Source organism: Rhinolophus sinicus, chromosome 7, assembly GCF_057876585.1.
Source record: "Rhinolophus sinicus isolate RSI-liver-muscle chromosome 7, RSI-T2T, whole genome shotgun sequence".
Taxonomy (NCBI): Eukaryota; Metazoa; Chordata; class Mammalia; order Chiroptera; family Rhinolophidae; genus Rhinolophus; species Rhinolophus sinicus.
Window position 1 is genome coordinate 30,816,743 of NC_142507.1, and position 18,224 is coordinate 30,834,966.

At 36.8% G+C, this 18,224-nt stretch overlaps 1 protein-coding gene across 3 annotated transcripts in view; it reads left to right on the forward strand.

The window, feature by feature from the left end:
• The window catches only part of SPTA1 (spectrin alpha, erythrocytic 1), a 129,003-nt gene that overhangs the window by 101,928 nt on the left and 8,851 nt on the right, over positions 1-18,224 (forward strand). For all 3 annotated transcript variants that reach the window (XM_019751299.3, XM_074318724.2, XM_074318725.2), the window contains exons 33-43: positions 26-157; positions 615-752; positions 937-1,041; positions 2,085-2,293; positions 2,981-3,101; positions 3,710-3,831; positions 4,655-4,787; positions 5,472-5,570; positions 6,279-6,441; positions 7,060-7,136; positions 15,560-15,769. In XM_019751299.3, coding sequence (XP_019606858.2) covers positions 26-157; positions 615-752; positions 937-1,041; positions 2,085-2,293; positions 2,981-3,101; positions 3,710-3,831; positions 4,655-4,787; positions 5,472-5,570; positions 6,279-6,441; positions 7,060-7,136; positions 15,560-15,769 — 1,509 coding nt within the window. The remainder of the gene's footprint in view (positions 1-25; positions 158-614; positions 753-936; positions 1,042-2,084; positions 2,294-2,980; positions 3,102-3,709; positions 3,832-4,654; positions 4,788-5,471; positions 5,571-6,278; positions 6,442-7,059; positions 7,137-15,559; positions 15,770-18,224) is intronic.

The window sequence follows — 18,224 nt, forward strand, 5'->3', positions numbered from 1 at the left end:
AACTTAGTTTCTTCTTTCCCTTCAGAGGAAATACCTGAAACACCAGACCTTTGAAAATGAGGTCTATGGCCGAGCTGATCAGGTGGAAAGAGTCATCAGCTTGGGAAACTCTCTGATTGAGCGGAGGGCATGTGATGGCAACGAAGAGACCATGAAGGTAGGGTTCTGCTCACCATGGGTTCTGCTACAAAGTTACATGAAGAGAAATCTTACTATTTCAATATTTTCATATATAGGAATATGAAATATGTTCTATGGTTAACAGTGATGCACAGATCTTACGGCTACCACCACACTTAGTGCTGAGAACTCCAGGAAAGTTTTCAACTTAATTCCTAAGCATTATCCTGTTTGTTTTGCATTTTCTATCCCTACTGCCAAGTCTTTTGGCATTTCAACATCAGTCTCTGTAATCAGTCCATTACCCTTTTTTCAAACTTTATTTTAATACCTCCTGTTGTTTTCTGAAATTGAGCATAACTTGTTTAAAATGTATGACATTCAAATACTGGAAAATTTTGGCTAGTCTTTACCTCCTTGGCCTCCCTATATTATCCTTTCAAGTTATTACAGGACCCAAGATTCTAAAAAGCATAATGACTCCTTTGGGTTAGGGTCAACTGGAAGAGCTGGAGAAACATTGGGATTACCTGCTTGAGAGAACAATTGACAAAGGTCAGAAGCTCAATGAGGCTAGTCGCCAACAGAGGTTCAATACAGGCATTCGGGATTTTGAGTTCTGGCTCTCAGAGGTAATTGCACCTGGAAATGGCGGGGGCATGGGAGTTTAATAAATGCTAGTCAGATAATCAAAGTTATGTGTGAATGATTTCCTTGACTCTTCTTTGGAAAAGTTTGGGGACATAGTTGATAATCTTGTTCTGCTTAAAGATAGTTTTCATCTAGCAGCTTTACTGCTTATTCTTCCATTCCCAGGCAGAGACACTACTCGCCATGAAAGATCAGGCCAGGGACCTGGCTTCTGCAGGAAACCTGCTTAAAAAGCATCAGCTATTGGAAACAGAGATGTTGGCCCGAGAAGTAAGTAGTTTTAGAATCCCACTCCTCTGGGATTTCCATTCAAGGAATGGAAAGGTTTCTGACTTTCCTCTCTTCTGTCTTAGAAGATCACTTGAGAACACAGTCTTGCAAAATTCACCTTAGTGTTCACAATCATCAGTCATTAAAACCAGGTCAAATCCATGGACTGCAGAGAAGTTGCAATAGTCACTGTTAACCAATGATCATTAAGCTATAGATTCTAAGATTCTAGGCTATAGATCCTAAAAGTTATCTTGTTTATTTTTTTAACTGATGCATGCATATAAACTCACTATCATCCAAAGCTGCACATTTGATCTTGTCCTAGAAAGAAAATGCAAGTTTATTTCATAGATTTAGAGAGAAAAACAATAAAATAGATGGGGACATATGCAATGAAGTTGAACTACATATAGACTCTGGAAATTTAATGAAGAATTCCAGTAGCATCCTAATATGAAGCAGAGATTTGTACTAGGAGAAGTAATAAACATGCTGGAAGGTATTAATTTCATGCTGGAGAATTTTGCATTATCAGTTTTATTTGGTGATACAGATACCCACAGAAAGGACAAGAAGTCAAAGGCTTTCTATAAGTTTATTTCAGGACTTGATAATATTCCCTGTGACATCACTAGGGGGCAGAGTTTGAATGAAAATAGAGAACAGGCTGGGTGTGTTCTGTGGCCAACCTAGGTAAGAGTAGTTCTTGTTGATTATTTCAATAAATCAGTCTGCATCAAACAGAGTACTTGCTTACCAAGGCTTATTTTTCAGTTGGGAAGAGGAACCAAATAAAGGGGAAAATATCAGAAGGGAAAACAAAACACATAAGGCCAAATGTGCAATTTGAGTAATATAGTCATGTTATCCATATTGCCCTCATCCAATCTGTGTTAAAAAAAACCCATAATATCAAATTTACTATCTTTAAAAACAATCTCTTTGACACAGTCTTTGAACCTGAATAAGCAGTGGTTAAAGATGAAAGTCTACTTAGTGCTTGTACTATACTGTTCACTGAGTACACTGGGGTTTTCTAGGATGCACTCAGGGACCTGAATGAGTTGGCTACTGATCTGCTCTCCAGCGGGACTTTCAATGCTGATCAGATTGTGGAGAAAAGGGATAATGTCAACAAGCGCTTCCTGGATGTCCAGAACTTAGCAGCAGCACACCATGAGAAACTGAAAGAGGCCTATGCCTTGTTCCAGTTCTTCCAGGAACTAGATGATGAGGAATCATGGATAGAGTATGTACTGCCAAATCATATTGCATTGATAATCCACAAGAGTAGATAATCCTCCAAACATGTCTCTATTTGGTGCTGAAATGAAATATGTAGTGTTTCTTGCTGTTGGTATTACTACTTCATCATGTTTGCCTTACCGTAAAGTTAACATTGGTTTATTTTCCCCAAATTCCTTCATTGTATGTAGGCAGAGGGAGACAAAAATGGAGGGAGTGGGGAGCAGTTTACATACATTCTGGGAACAAAATTAAGAGAACATATATGTTTGTTCTAGATAGTTCATAGAATGAGTAATGCTCATTTTGAATCAGACAACTGGGCATTTACAACTTACTCAACTGATGAGATCATTGTTATTTTTCTTTCTGTATCCTGTGTGTCTAATATGTCACAGAACTGGATACTGGATAGAGAATGTCACACATTACCTGCCATGGTTTTATTACAGGCAAAGGAAATAATGGGAAGGCTATTACAGCTGTGCATATCAATATGTTATTTTAATTGTATTAGCGTAAGTCAGAAGTTTTGCTGAAAGCTTTTGGCATTAATTATCTTTGTGATACTGACACCAGAAAGTTACCTCACCCCCCACCACACACACACACACACTTTTAGAAAACTGTTGTTCTAGGATGACTTCAGATGTCTAAACTCTAAATTTTCTGTTTTGTTCCTTGATTGCAGGGAGAAGTTGGTACGAGTGAGCTCCCAGGACTACGGGAGGGATCTGCAGGGGGTTCAAAACTTACTAAAGAAACACAAACGCCTAGAGGGGGAGCTGATGGCACATGAACCTGCTATCCAGGTAGGAATAGAAGAGTGTGAGACCTGGAAAGGTGGAGATAATCTAACAGTAGTCCCTCGTGTTACAGATAAATAGGATGATACTACAAAATGTGACGAAGGCATACTAAGGTAACATAGAGTTAGTCATAGAGTTCATAAGTGTTCTTTTCCAAATTTTGTACCCTATAAATAGAAGCATTCTGTACAGGACCCATACTCTTCCCTGGAAAGAGCACTTTTAACACTCTAGGGTACAGTTGTTGACAATTAGGATGCAGGTTGGGACATCTAGAAAAGTTGTACTTGAGCCGAGCCATATGGAAAGAAAGCAACTCTGTGTCTGGCTTGGCAGCAGGGTCACCTTGTGACCATTAATTATCCATAAAGTAGATCATGGAGAGTGGCTTTGTACAAATGCCAAGGTATTTGTCCAAATACTTGACTAAGTTTAGTATGGTAGATCTCACTGCTTTCTTTATTCTCCCAGGATTTTCAGCACCATCCCAAGTCCCATAGAGTTTGTAAATGATCTCAAGGGTAGGAAGGGCTAGATATTTTGCCTGGAGACTACATCTAAATTGGGAAAGATTGTGGGGTAATTCAACATGCAGTGGGTATGTTCCTCAGAATGTGCTAGGTATGGCAGAGAGGCTGGAAGACAAGGCTGCTGTGGGGCGAGAGGAAATCCGGGAACGGCTGGCTCAGTTTGTTCAACACTGGGAGAAGCTCAAAGAGTTGACCAAGGCTCGGTGAGTTGGAGATAGGAGGCCCAATTCTATTCCCATGTTACATGTATTGGGCTAGTGTTCTTTGGTGGGAGGTGCGGAATACTTTGCTTGCTGGGCATTTCTCCCCAACTGCTGGTACCCATCTCTATCTAACTTCTAAGTCCCTGCTCAAATGCAAAGTCTACCATGAAGATTTCTCCCGTTTACCCCAGACAGCACTGTGTTCTAAATACATCTCTACTCCTGTACTTACGTGCAGCTGTCTTTTATCATTGCTGCCCTACATGTTGTCCTTCATACCATGTTATTTGCCTCATGTCTGTTTGTATATCTTCCCAGTTTTAACATTGTGTACAACACTTAGTAGAGAAAAAATTAAGAAATGTTTTCTCCTTTATAGCCATAAAGCTATTTAAAATCATATAGTCATATAATCAAATAAAATAATTTCTGCCTATAATGCCATGTCTGTTGGCAATAGGAAGACATTTCTTCCAGGGGAATAAAAGGACTTCGTAGTGCCTACACTGTGCTAAGGTAGAAAGAGACTCTGCTGTGTATTTCTGTTATTCTCCAACTCCAAAATCTTGGCACTTTTGTTTGGACACAGTTTCCTTCCCACAACAAAGATTCCTAGAGAGAAGATGATGCCACAAAATTGTACTTCTGGGGCAAGGGTCTCCTCCTTTTCAGAGGAGATCACCACAGCTGACCAGCAAGATATGTTTGGTTGTTCTGTGGCCCAGTTCAATTGTGGCTGCCTCATGAGACTGTGCCACTCAGCTCCACTTTCACTGCTTATTAGATTCCTCTTATCCTTTTTGGGCTTACTGCCCTATTATAGAGGGCTTCACTTGGAAGAGTCCCTAGAATATTTGCAATTCATGGAGAACGCTGAAGAGGAGGAAACTTGGATCACTGAAAAGGAAGCAATGGTTGTCCTCAGGGATTCAGGAGACACATTGGCTGCTACTCAGGTGAGCAATAGGTTGAATGGATTAATTAATTTTCTTCTCTTTAATATGAATCTGTTCTTAAGTTGTCAATGTTTTCGTCTTTAACATTAGAATCTTTCTCCTGGTGGGAAAAGAAGACATTAGGGTCAGCTCTTAATATAGGATGTTCTTTTTTAAAAAAATAAAGTTTATTGGGGTAACAATGGTTAGTAAAGTTACTTAGGTTTCAGGTGTACAATTCTGTAATACCTCATCTATATATCACATTATGTGTTCACCACCCAGAGTCAGTTCTCCTTCCATCGCCATATATTTGATCCAATATAGGATATTCTTCATACTTAATATTTTTCTGGTAGATGCAGTGTTTCATAGAATTATATAAATTTCAATATGGAGAAGTGCTATGCCTTACCTTGATCAACATTCTCATTCCAAAATCCAGAAAAACTTAAGGTCACATGGTAAGTTAGAACAATGTCACTTATATTCCTTTGACTCTTTTTCTGGCAAATTTGCCCTTTTTGGCAAATGAAGAGTTTGGGGAGAGGAATTTAGTAGAGCTGTGCAGGAAGAAATGGATACCCATCTGTTCTGCCAGTTTAGTTGAATCATCATCGGTGGTAAAACGACATAAAAGGGAATCAGAATGTGGGTGGGATAAATTGTCTGGATGTTTTGTTTCTCATTGACTCATTTATGCAGAGCTTGCTAAAGAAGTATGAAGCTTTGGATAATGACTTTGCTGTCCATGAGGCCCGAGTGCAAAATGTGTGTGCTCAAGGAAGAGACATCCTGAGTAAGGTAAGGGACTCTAGGGATTCCAGGTCAAACTTTCATTTTCAAGAGAAATTGGCCCAAATATAGACTCATGAGCAGTGTTAAAATCATATATAGACTATACATAATCTCTTCTAAACTGTCTTTTTGTTATTATTGTTGTCTAAGCAAATAACTATTTAATTGATCTTTTCTGGAAATTCTTTTTTCAAGTTCTTATAAGTACAACTTGAAGATTTCTTTGAATCCTCTGTTGACACACTTACTATTATCCTATGCACAATATGGCACTTATGAAGATCTTATAAATGACTTGTTTGGGTCATAGAGTATTGTAAAAATGTGAAACAATTTCTTCATAAGCCTCTAGGGAGAAGGACCACATGGAAACTTCTTTGCAATTTGAGAATCATTCTTCTGTTTAGATGCTTGTTTTTACCAACTCTCACTTATCTAATTACTATACAAAGAACCCTAAACAGAGATCACTTCATGCCTTCTAGATGCTTACACTGACTAAGAAGATCACACATGTGGATAAACATGAAAAAGTTGCCCAAATTCTGGGGTGGAAATAACCACCTGAAACATAGAGGAATAATGTAATTAATTAACTAGACCTAAAGGAGAATAGTTACAATTTGGAATGAGAAAGATGAGAGCTTTTTAGTAGTACTAAAGAATTCACATTTCTGGCCTTCGTGTTTCCTCCTTTCAACCTTGGTGTTACAGGAGGAAAGTCAGCACAAGGAGAAGATTTCTGCAAAGATAGAGGCTCTGAATAAAAAGACCCCATCTCTGGCTAAGGCAATAGCTGCTTGGAAGTTGCAGTTGGAAGATGATTATGCCTTTCAGCAGTTCAACTGGAAGGCTGATGTGGTAGAGGCCTGGATAGGTATGATATATGAGGGCCAGGGTCTTTGGGTTTGAGAAATGCTGATAAATTCATTTATAGAATGGTTCCTGAAGCTTTCTTACTTACCTTGCACAGAGAAATGCTCCCTTAAAATGATCACCCACTCCTATCCTTTCAGGACACAATTACAATTACACTCACACATGTGGACACACACACACACACACACACACACACACACACACACACACAGAAATATGCTAATGGGGTGACTAAATGCCATTATTCCAGAGAACACCTTTTGAGAATTGGTGATTTCACATGTGATATTCAGAAAGATAGGGCTATAGCAAAACACTCTAGGAAATAAACTGTGTGTTTGATTTACTTATGATTTATGTCTACTATGCATTTTTTCTTTGTTCTATAAAACACTAAGAAGTTTTCTTGGCCCTAGCTCTCTTTCAATCAGTTTTATCCTGCATAAGTCTACAAAAGCAATCCATTAGTCCCCACTGTTCTCATATTCAATGTATCTCCCACTTTGATAGTTAGGAGGCTCTCTTGTAGCCTAGAGGACATATTCCTTTTCTTCTTACCAAGTCTGATACAAGACCAACTATCTTTCCCATCTTATTATTTGTCTTTGCACTTTAGCTGAGAAGGAAACAAGCCTGAAGACCAATGGCAATGGTGCAGACCTCGCTGCCTTCCTCACTCTCCTAGCAAAGCAGGTGAGAGCGGGGTTGCCTTGTTAGTAGATGCCAGTGTGGTCCAAGATCAATATCACACAGAAGCTGAACACATAGGATTATTTCATTCCTAAATTTTGTGGGTTTATTTTCTGTAGAACCTGTAACATTATTCCTTTTTTCCTTCCTGATACTGATAGTTTGCTAGGTTTCCCTCCCTCTCCCTCCCCATTCACTCTCATCTGTCTTGCAATAGGTGTTCATCATTTTTATTAGATAACCAAGTTCGGCCTTTTAGTTTTTCTCTGTTGTACCCTTTAATTATATTCCATTAATAACTTTTTATATCTTTATCATTTTCTTTAACTTGCTTTTGAATTACTTAATTTAAAAATTTTTTAAGATGGCTATTGAGATGATCAAAACGTAGTCATTTTTCTTTTTTAATGTATTGTTTTCATTTTTAATTAAAGTTTATTAGGGTGACAAGTGTTAGTAAAATTACATAGGTTTCAGGTGTACAAATCTGTAACACGTTGTCTATATATCATATTGTGTGTTCATCACCCAGAGTCAGTTCTCCTTCTCTCACCATATATTTGATCCCTTTTACCCTCATCTACCACCCCATCCCTTACCCTCTGATAACCACTAAACTATTGTCTGTATCTATGAGTTTTTGTTTCTTCATTGTTTGTCTTTTTCTTTTGTTGTTTTCAGTTTTATATACCACATATCAGTGAAACCATATGGTTCTTGACTTTCTGTCTGATTTATTTTGCTTAACATTATAATCTCAAGATCCATTTATGTTGTTGCAAATGGCACTATTTCATCTTTTCTTATGGCAGAATAGATTTCTATTGTGTATATATACCATAACTTCTTTATCCATTCATGTATTGAAGGACACATTGGTTGTTTCCATGTCTTGGTTACCCTAAATAAAGCTGCAATGAACATAGGAGCACATGTATCTTTACGAATAAATGTTTTCAAATTTCTTTGGTAGATACCCAGAAGAGGTATTGCTGGGTCATATGCTAATTATATTCTTAATTTTTAAAGCAATCTCCATACTGCCTTCTATAGCGGCTGCACCAATCTGTGTTTCTACCAGCAGTGCATGAGGGTTCCTTTTTCTCCACAGCCTCTCCAACACTTGTTATTATTTGTCTTGTTGATAATACCCATTCTAACTGGTATGCTGTGATAGCTCATTGTGGTTTCTGTTTGCATTTCTCTGATGATTAGTGATGTTGAGCATCTTTTCATATATCTATTGGCCATCTGTATGTCCTCTTTGGAGAAATGTCTATTCAGGTCCTCTGCCTATATTTAATTGGATTGTTTGGGTTTCTGTGGGGAGCCATGGTTACAGCTAACTCTGAGCCTTAACAGAATGGCTCGGTTTATGCTTAACCTATTTCCTCCCCCTGAGGCAATTATCTCTGCCTGCACCTGGAGAGTGCTTGCAAGCTGCTCAGGAATGTGGTGGGAGCAGTCAGTTCCCAGACACTGAAGACTGATGGTTATTCAAGGCAATTGATAAGGATAATTGCTTTTGGGAGTTTTAGTTATTTTGTAGTTTCTGTGTCTAAAGTTAAAGATTTACTGTTAATGAGGTAATGCATTTTTGTGCTTGTTAAACTGCACATCCACAGAATGTATAAATTCTGGGGACAAAATAAACTTAGTGGCTTCAGCATCACTGGGGTCCGCGATCGCCATCATCATTTGTGTGAGTGTCTTTTTTCATTCCCACTCCCCTTTTCAGGTACTGATCGACTCGTGGCGGCTGGCTCGCCACAGGTTTCTGTTGTTGAGTTGTATGAGTTCCTTATATATGTTGGATATTAGCCCCTTATCAGAGGCGTTGTTTGCAAAAACCTTCTTTCATTGGTTGGTTATCTTTTCATTTATTGATGGTTTCTTTTGCTGCGCAGAAACTTTTTAGTTTGATATAGTCCCATTCATTTATTTTAGCTTTTACTTCCCTTGCTTTTGAAGGCAAATTCATAAAATCCTCTTTGAACCCAAGGTCCATAAGTTTAGTACCAATGTTTTCTTCTATGAAGTTTATTGTTTTAGGACTTTGTGTTTAGGTCTTTGATCCATTTTTAATTTTTTTGGTACACGGTGACAGATAGCAGTCCAGTTTCATTCTTTTGCACATGGCTTTCCAGTTCTCCCAGCACCATTTATTGAAGAGACTTTCTTTTCTCCATTGTATGTTTTTGTCTTCTTTGTCTAAAATATCTGTTCATATTTATGTGGGTTTATTTTTGGGTTCTCAATTCTATTTCATTGGTCTGTGGGTCTGTTTTCTGCCAATGCCATACTGTTTTAATTGTTGCAGCCCTGTAGTACAAGCTGAAGTCAGGTAGTATGATACCTCCAGCATTGTTCTTTTTTCTTTGCATTGCTTTGGCTATTTGGGTCTTTTGTGGTTCCATACAAATTTGGTGTTTTTGGTTCTATTTCTTTAAAAAATGCCATTGGGATTTTGATGGGGATTACATTAAATCTGTATATTGCATTTGATAATATAGCTATTTTAACTATGTTGATTCTTCCAATCCATGAACACAGAATGTCTTTCCATATCTTTGTGTCTTCTTCAGTTTCTTTTATAAATGCCTTATAATTTACAGTGTATAGGTCCTTCACATCCTTGATTAGGTTTATTCCTAGGTATTTTATTATTTTTGTTGCAATTGCAAAAGTAATTGTTGTTGTTTAAAATTTTTTTTTCTGAAATTTCATTGTTAGTATATATGAATGCAATGCATTTTTGTAAATTGGTTTTGTAGCCAGAAACTTTACTGTATACATTTATTGTTTCTAATAGCTGTTTGGTTGAGTCTTTAGGGTTTTCTATATAAAGATTCATGTCATCTGCAAAAAGTGACAATTTAACTTCTTCATTCCCTGTTCAGATGCCTTTGATATCCTTCTCTTGCTGATTGCTCTGGCTAGATCCTCCAATACTAAGTTGAATCACAGTGGTGATAAGGGGCAACTCTGTCTTCTTCCTAAACATAGTGCAAAACTCTTCAGTTTTTCACTGTTAATTATGATATTATCTGAGGATTTGTCATGTATGGCATGTATTATGTTAAGATATTTTCCTTATATACCCATTTAATGAAGTGTTTTAATCATACATGGATGTTTATCTTCTCAAATGTTTTTTCTGCATCTATTAATATAATCATGATTTTTATCTTTTATTTTGTCCATGTGATGTATCACATTGATCAATTTGCATATGTTGGATCATCCTTGTGCCTCTGGGATGAACCCTACTTGATCATGATACATAATCTTTTTAATGCATTGTAATATTCGCTTTGCTAGAATTTTGTTTATGGTTTTTGCATCTGTATTGATCAGAGATATTGGTCTGTAGATCTGTAATTTTCTTTTTAGTATTATCTTTAGCAGGTTTTGGTATTAGAGTAATGTTGGCCTCATAAAATGAGTTAGGGAGTATTGCCTCTTCAATTTTTTTAAAAATTTGAAGAGTAAAGGTGTTAGATCGTCTTTGAATGTTTGGTAGAATTTACTAGTGAAGCCATCTGGGCCTTGACTTTTACTTTTAGGAAGGTTTTGGATGACTGATTCAATTTATTTACTGTTGATCACTCTATTTAGATTTTCCAGTTCTTTGTGATTCAGTCTAAGAAGGCTATATATTTCTAAGAACTTGTCCATTTCTTCTAGGTTGTTGAATTTGGTGGCATATAGTCCTTCATAGTATTCTTGGATGATCCTTTGTATTTCTGTGCTATCCATGGTAACTCTCCTCTTTCATTTCTGATTTTGTTTATTGGTGTCTTTTCTCTTTTTATCTTAGTGAGTCTAGCCAAGGGTTTGTCAATTTTATTAATCTTTTCAAAGAACCAGCTCTTTGTTACATCAACTTTTTCTGTTGTGTTTTTGTTCTCTATTTCATTTAGCTCTGCCATTATTTTTATTATTTCCTTCCTTCTGCTGACTTTGGGCTTCATTTGTACTTCTTTTGCTAGTTCTTTAAGGTGTAATGTTAGGTTCTTTCTTGAAATAGACCTGTAATGGTATAAATTTCCCTCTTATTACTAGTTTTGCCACATCCCAATGATTTTGATGGTATGTATTTTCATTCTCATTTGTTTCTTTTTATCTTTTGAACTCCCCTCTTATTTCTTTTTTGGCCCAGTCATTCTTTAAAAGCACGTTGTTTAATCGCTACATATTTGTGGTTTTTCTGTTTTCTTTTTGCAGTTGATATCCAATTTCAAAGCCTTGTGATCAGAGAATATGCTTGGTATCATTTCAGCCTTCTTCATTTTGCTGAGGCTAGTTTTATGTCCCAGTATATGGTCTATCCTTGAGAATGTTCCATGTACACTAGAAATGAGTATATAGTCTGATGTTCTAAAATGAAGTGCTCTAGAAATGTCAATTATGTCCATTTGGTCTAATGTGTCTTTTAGGGCTGATATTTCCTTATTATTTTTCTGTTTGGATGATGTATCCATAGCTGTCAATAATGTTTTAGGTCCCCTACAATAATTATTTTAGGTCAATTTCTTCCTTTAGTTTTGTTAGTAGTTGCTTTGTATATTTTGGTACTCCCTGATTGGGGGCATACATATATTGATAAGTGGTATGTCTTTTTGTTATATCGTCCCTTTTATCATTATAACATGCCCATCTTTTTCTCTTGTGACCATTTTTATTCTGAAGTCTCTTTCATCTGATATCAGTACGGATACACCTGCTTTTCTCTGTATATCATTTACTTGGAATATCAATTTCCACCCTTTCATTTTGAGTCTATATTTGTCCTTGTAGCTGAGATGTGTCTCTTGGAGCAGCATATGGTCGGGTTTAGCATTTTGATCCAATCTGCCACTTTGTGTCTTTTTATTGGTGAATTCAGTCCATTTACATTTAAGGTGATTATTGACATATGAGGATTTCCTAACATTCTACCTTTGTTTTTTGGTAGGTTGGTGTCTCCATTGTTTCTTTGCCTTTTTGTTGCTGTCTGTTATATCAGTGTGGTGGTAATCTATGATTTTCCACTCTGTTTCTTCTTTTTCCATGTTACGTATTTCAGTTCTTCATTTTTTTTGAATGGTTACCATTAAGTTTACGTGAAAGAAAGTTTCATATTTAGAGTATCCCATTTTCTTCAGTATGCTTCCTTTCTCCATTTCCTTTTGCCAGTTCAGAACTTTTCTCTCCTCTTTTATGTTTTTGTTGTCACAAATTACCCCTACTTGTGCTGTGAGTTCATTTCTGTGTTGCAACAGCAAGTTGTCTTTTTCCTATTTTTTTTAAATGGTTTTTCTTCTTTACCCTGTATGTTATGTTTAAGTGTATAGTGTCTTCTTTTGTGTAATGGTTGCCATTTCCTGCTTCTATCTGTCTGTCTGAAATACTACTCATGATTTTGTATTCTTTTGCTTTTTTGTTTCAGGTTGAATAGTGTCCTTCAGTATTTCTTGTAATGCAGGTCATGTGTTAGAAAATTCCTTCAGCTTCTATATGTCTAGAAATGTCTTTATTCCTCCTGCATAGCTAAAGGATATCTTTGCTGGATATGTTATTCTTGGCTCATAATTTCTTTCTTTCAATAGTTTGAATATTTGACTCCACTCCCTCCTTGCTTTCTGATGAAAAAATGTGATGATAATCTAATGGGCTTTCCTTTGTAGGTTACCGTCTTCTTTTCCCTGGCTGCCCTGAGAATTCTTTCTTTGTCATTGATTTTTGACAGCTTCAATACCTTCAATGCCTTGAAGAAGGCCTGTTGGGATTGAGGTAATTAGATGTTCTATTTGCTTCTTGGATTCAAGGATCCAGTTCTTTCCACAAGTCTGAGAAGCTCTCATTGACTTTGTTTGAATACATGCTCTTTTCCCTTTTTCCTTTCTTCTCTTTCTGGTGTGCCCATTACTTTTACGTTGTTCTTTTTGATGGAGTCAGAAAGTTCTTGTAGAGTTCTTTCTTTTAACTCTCAAATCACTCTCTTCTTCCATCTGTGTGATTTCCAGATTTCTATCTTCGATGTCACTGATTCTTTCCTCCACCTGGTCAGCTTCCTAAGCTTTCTATTTCATTCTTCATTTCTTTTATTGAATGTTTACTCTCCAGAAATTCTGTTTGGTTCTTCTTTAAAATTTCATTCTCTTTGGTAAAATGTTCATTTTGTTGTTTGATTGTGTTTCTGAGTTCATTAACCTGCCTGTCTGTGTTTTCTTGCATCTCGTTGAGTTTATTCAGAACAGCAATCTTGAATTCTCTGTCATGTAAGTGACATATTTCCATGTCTTTCAGTTCATTTTCTGGAGACTTTTCATTTTCTTTCTGAGCTGCCTTGTTACCTTGGTTATTCATGGCAACTAATGAATTATTATTTCTCTTCCTAGGCATCTATAGGAGTGGATTTTGCAACAGGTTGATAGGAAGAGGTCTTTCTTTTGCTTTCCAGTAGGTGTTGGTAGAATGTTTTATTTTCTCTCCCTCTGCAGCCTTTTATTCTCTCTCACACTGTTGTGTTATATTTTCTCTTGCGTTGTTCCGGCTCTTACTTGATGGAAGGGGTCCTGTGATGGTGGGGTTCTTCTCTGTGAGCAGGTTGCCTGAGTCTCTGGGCACTGCCTCTGTGAGAGTATGTGGAGACCTTCTGAAGTCACAAAGTTCTTCCTGCAACCAAATTCAGAGCCTGTGTGTCTCAGCTGCTCTGATTATCCCTGCAGTGATCCACCCAGATAGGAGGGGGTGGGGTGTGTTGTGAGAGGTGGCTATGAGCAATGGCAACTACCAGTCCACAATTTTCTTGCCCCTATAGTTCCTTCCCTTTTGCCAGAATTAGTTACACTGTGAATCTGTGGCTGTGGGACTGCAGTTCTCAGAGCTGTAAGTATTCTGGTTTTTTTTTTATCTGACACTGCTATCGTTTCTTCTGTAGTCTACTTGTAGCACTGAAGGGGTGGAGGTGGGGCGAACTCTGGGAGAGTGGGGAAGGGTTGGCCAGGCTCTGTACCTACGTCTTCTGTCCTCTACTTGGCAGTGAGGGCTTAAATCACTGTTCTCACCCTTGTTCCTTCAGTCTTTGCTCCAGGGTCTCTGCCGTGAGCGTTAGGTTCAGCTGTGTTATATGCTCATCCCTTTGGCAGAACTGTGGGCCATAAGGGGTGCACTTCCCTCTCCCATGGCTGTGGTAAGCTCCAGAATGCAGGGAGCTCTGAGCTCCAGTTCATGTTCTGTGGCCCAAGGCCCACATCTCTGCACTTTCCTTTTTTCTCCTCTGCTGCTGACCCAAATTGCCCACCTTTAAATGATTCAAGTTGCTGGTCTCAGGCATGCCTGTGTGCCATGCAGGGAGTCTTCTGTTGAATTATAGCTATTCAATATGTTGTAAATTCCAGGGGAGATTTCAAGAAGCACTCCTCCCACCCATTTCTGTGACGAAATCCCCATAATTACAGTTTTTTGAGTACTAGCCTTTTTCTGTTTGCTCTTATACCTGGGACCTTTTAGGGGCTTCAACTAAATCTCGTTCACTAGGCTCCCACTTGATGTGTCTTGAACTCAGCACAATGTAACTACAGAAAACTCTACTTAGCATTTTAGACTCTTAGCTACTGTTTTCTGCTTGGCTTCTAGGACTTGTGTCTTGTATATTTTAGGAATCTACAAATGTCTTGATGGAAAAATACAGTCAGAATATTGAACCTACTTTTCTGCAGTTCTCTTGGCTTCTCAAATCCTGGCTGCATCTATTCCCCAGAATTCCAGTTTTTGTCTCTTTATAGCTCCATGAGATCATCAAAAGCTCTGATTGGCTGTGTTCTCCTCTTACCCTGTACAGTTTATACTTCAAAAGGGAAAGTAACAGAGATTATTATTCCTACTCTACTACTATTCCCTCCTCTATGGAATTTTGATCCCTTGAGTTATAACTACCTGTGTTGTATTCTGATTTCTTTCAAACAGCTGATTTTTTTGTTCTTTTATCCAGTGGTTAAAGTTGTTCTCAGAGACAGAATTGGTCAAATATAAGCTACCCTTTAAAAGCTGGAAGTGGAACATTCCTAGTTTTGTGATTCTCATATCAACATTTCCACAAAGATTTCATTTGTTTAACTAGCATATGTATGAGGTCTTTTGTTATTTTGTATAGAAAATTTGGAATATCATATCATGTTCCAATATTCCTTTATCATTAATATTCCACCTAACCTAAAATCTAATTATAAAACATACATGCACTGGAACTTAACCATAATTCTAATTTCAAATGTTCATTTAAGTCTCTGAGTCAAATTTTATTTTCTTTGATCATCATTCTAACTCTTTCCTAGTCCTTATCTTGTCCATGACAAAAATCTGGTGGAACCCAGGTGTGAATGACCTCTTGGAATCTGCATTATTTCTCTGTTCACTGCTTCTCTATGGTTGTTTCTCAGGAAACACTGGATGTCAGTCTGCAGAGCTTCCAGCATGAGAGACTGTCTGAGATAACTGACTTAAAGGACCACCTGGTTGCTGCTCAGCACAGCCAGACCAAAGCCATTGAGGAGCGCCATGCTGCCTTGCTGAGGCTCTGGGAAAAGCTGCTGGAAGCCTCTGCAACCCACAAAGAAAAATTGCTGGAGAAACAGGTGCCCCTACAAAAGGTAAATTAAAAAAAAATTGATGAGCCATGATAAGGTCTTGATTATCTGTATATTAGCCATGGAATCCAGAAATAGATCGTGAAAACCCTGTTTGGATAATCTGTAGATTTTTTGAGTAAATACTTTGGAAAGGATCAGGAAGACATTCTTATCGAGCAAGAAGTAATTCATTTTTTTCAGATTGATAGAAAGGTGGGTGTTTTTGTTTTTTTTTTTCATTTTGTTTTTTTAAGACTGATTTGTCAGTTATCCAGATGAGTTGATGTGAAAGCCAGGCACATGTAATGGAAGAGATAGGTAGGGCAAGAGGATGGGAGATCTTACTGTATGGAAGACCTGAAACTGGCAGGCTGGATAAAACGTCATCCTTGTGCTTTTCTTTAACTCAAATAAAAGGAGAACTAGACAAGTAAAATCTGTGTTCTCATCTTTCCTGGCTGGGAAACTTTGTATATGTCAGTTAATATCTCTGAACCTTGATTCTTCCACTTATGAAATAAGATAATGTCACTGTTGTCTCCTGCTGTTTTGTGTTATTACTATGTTATTACTATTAAAAGAAGCAACGATCTGTAAAAATTCATTATAAACCATTAAGTTGTATACGGATATATGTGATTAAAATGTTCTTTTTAGTGGTGGCTGTTAAGGTATTAGATGTTGATCATTTAAAAAAATCAATAATAAAAGGAGGTGAAGATGGTCAGTGAAATTACTAAGGATTCCTAGACCAGAACAAGTATTACACCTGGCAACAAGTTAAGGTAGGGAGTTAGGGGAATTAGATAGAAAACAAACACACAAAAATCAGTCAGTCTGGACCCTTAGTTAATTTTTACTGTATTGAAGGACTTGAAACTTAATTTTAGGTAAAAAAAAAATGAATCAATTAATGGGTAACTTTATAAATATATAAAAATATAAATATATTTTACGTTCTTTATATTTATTAAATTCATTGGGGTGACAATGGTTAGTAAAATTATATAGCTTTCAAGTGTACATTTTTATAATACATCATCTATATATTGCATTCTGTGTTCACCACCCAGAGTCAGTTCTCCTTCCATCACCATATATTTGATCCCCTTTTCCCTCTTCTACCACTTCCTCTCCCTCCTTACCCTTTGGTAACTACTAAACTGTTGTCTATGTCTACGAGTTTTTGTTTCTTTGTTTGTTTGTCTTGTTCCTTTGTTGCTTGCAGTTTTATATCTCACATATGAGTGAAGTCATATGATTCTTGGCTTTTTCTGTCTGACTTATTTTGCTTAGCATAATAATTTCAAGATCCATCCATGTTGTCATAAATGACAGTACTTCATCTTTTCTTATGGCCGAGTAGTTAGTTCACATTCTGATTCTATTATTTTAAAATTATAAAATCTTTGTAAAATATTCAGTTGATCCATAGTATTATGAAAATAATATTAAGTACTTTATGGTTGTCATGTTCTTCCTGTGTGAGGGCCATATTAGTTTTCTCTGTGTTGGTCTATTTTAGCATATAGATTGTTGAAATGAGTACAGGGAAAATGTAATAGTGCACAACCCTGTAATCTCCCTTTCATTTGGGCCAATTTTTCCTCTTTAATCTTTATGTTTGAGGGTGAAAATTCATTTGTATAACATAAATCTCCTTGAGAGTACAGTCTGCTGACCCAAAGTCTATAATAAATCTTAAATCTAAAACTATTTTTGATTACATACTGTTTGGACCAATCCATATTATTTCTCTCATTCAGAAATTCAGAGTCATTCACTTATAGATATGGAAAACAAACTGATGGTTACTAGATGGGAGGGGTTTGGGGGGATAAGTGAAAAAAGTGAAGGGGTTAGGAAGTACAAATTGACAGTCACAAAATAGTTACAGGGATGTAAAATACAGTACTGGGAATATAGTTAATAATGTTATACAACTATGTATGGTGTCAGATGGGTACTAGACTTACCAGGGGAATCATTTCTTAAATTATATAAATGCCTAACCACTGTACTGTACACCTGAAACTAACATAAAATAATATTGAATGTCAACTATAGCTAAAAATATGTATATTGTCAAGGGATGTAAAGTACAGCATAGGGAATATAGTCAATGGTATTGACTATGTATGGTTTCAAATGGGTAGTAGGCTTGTTGGAAGTATCACTTTGTGAGGTATGTAAATGTCTAATCATTATGTTGTTTTGTACACCTGAAACTAATAATACAAACAAATAAAAAATAAAAGTGAACTGACATAAAAAAGATGTTATCAAAGATTAATATTAAAAGGTATTTATCACAGTCCTATTTGTAATGGGGAAAATTAGAAATAGTATAAACAGGCAATAATAGAATAGTGTTTAAATATATTGTGACAAAGAAATATGATAGCTCATTCAGCCATTAAATTATATTTTAAATTAATATTTAATTATCATCATAGCCTGAAAGCTCATGGTTTTA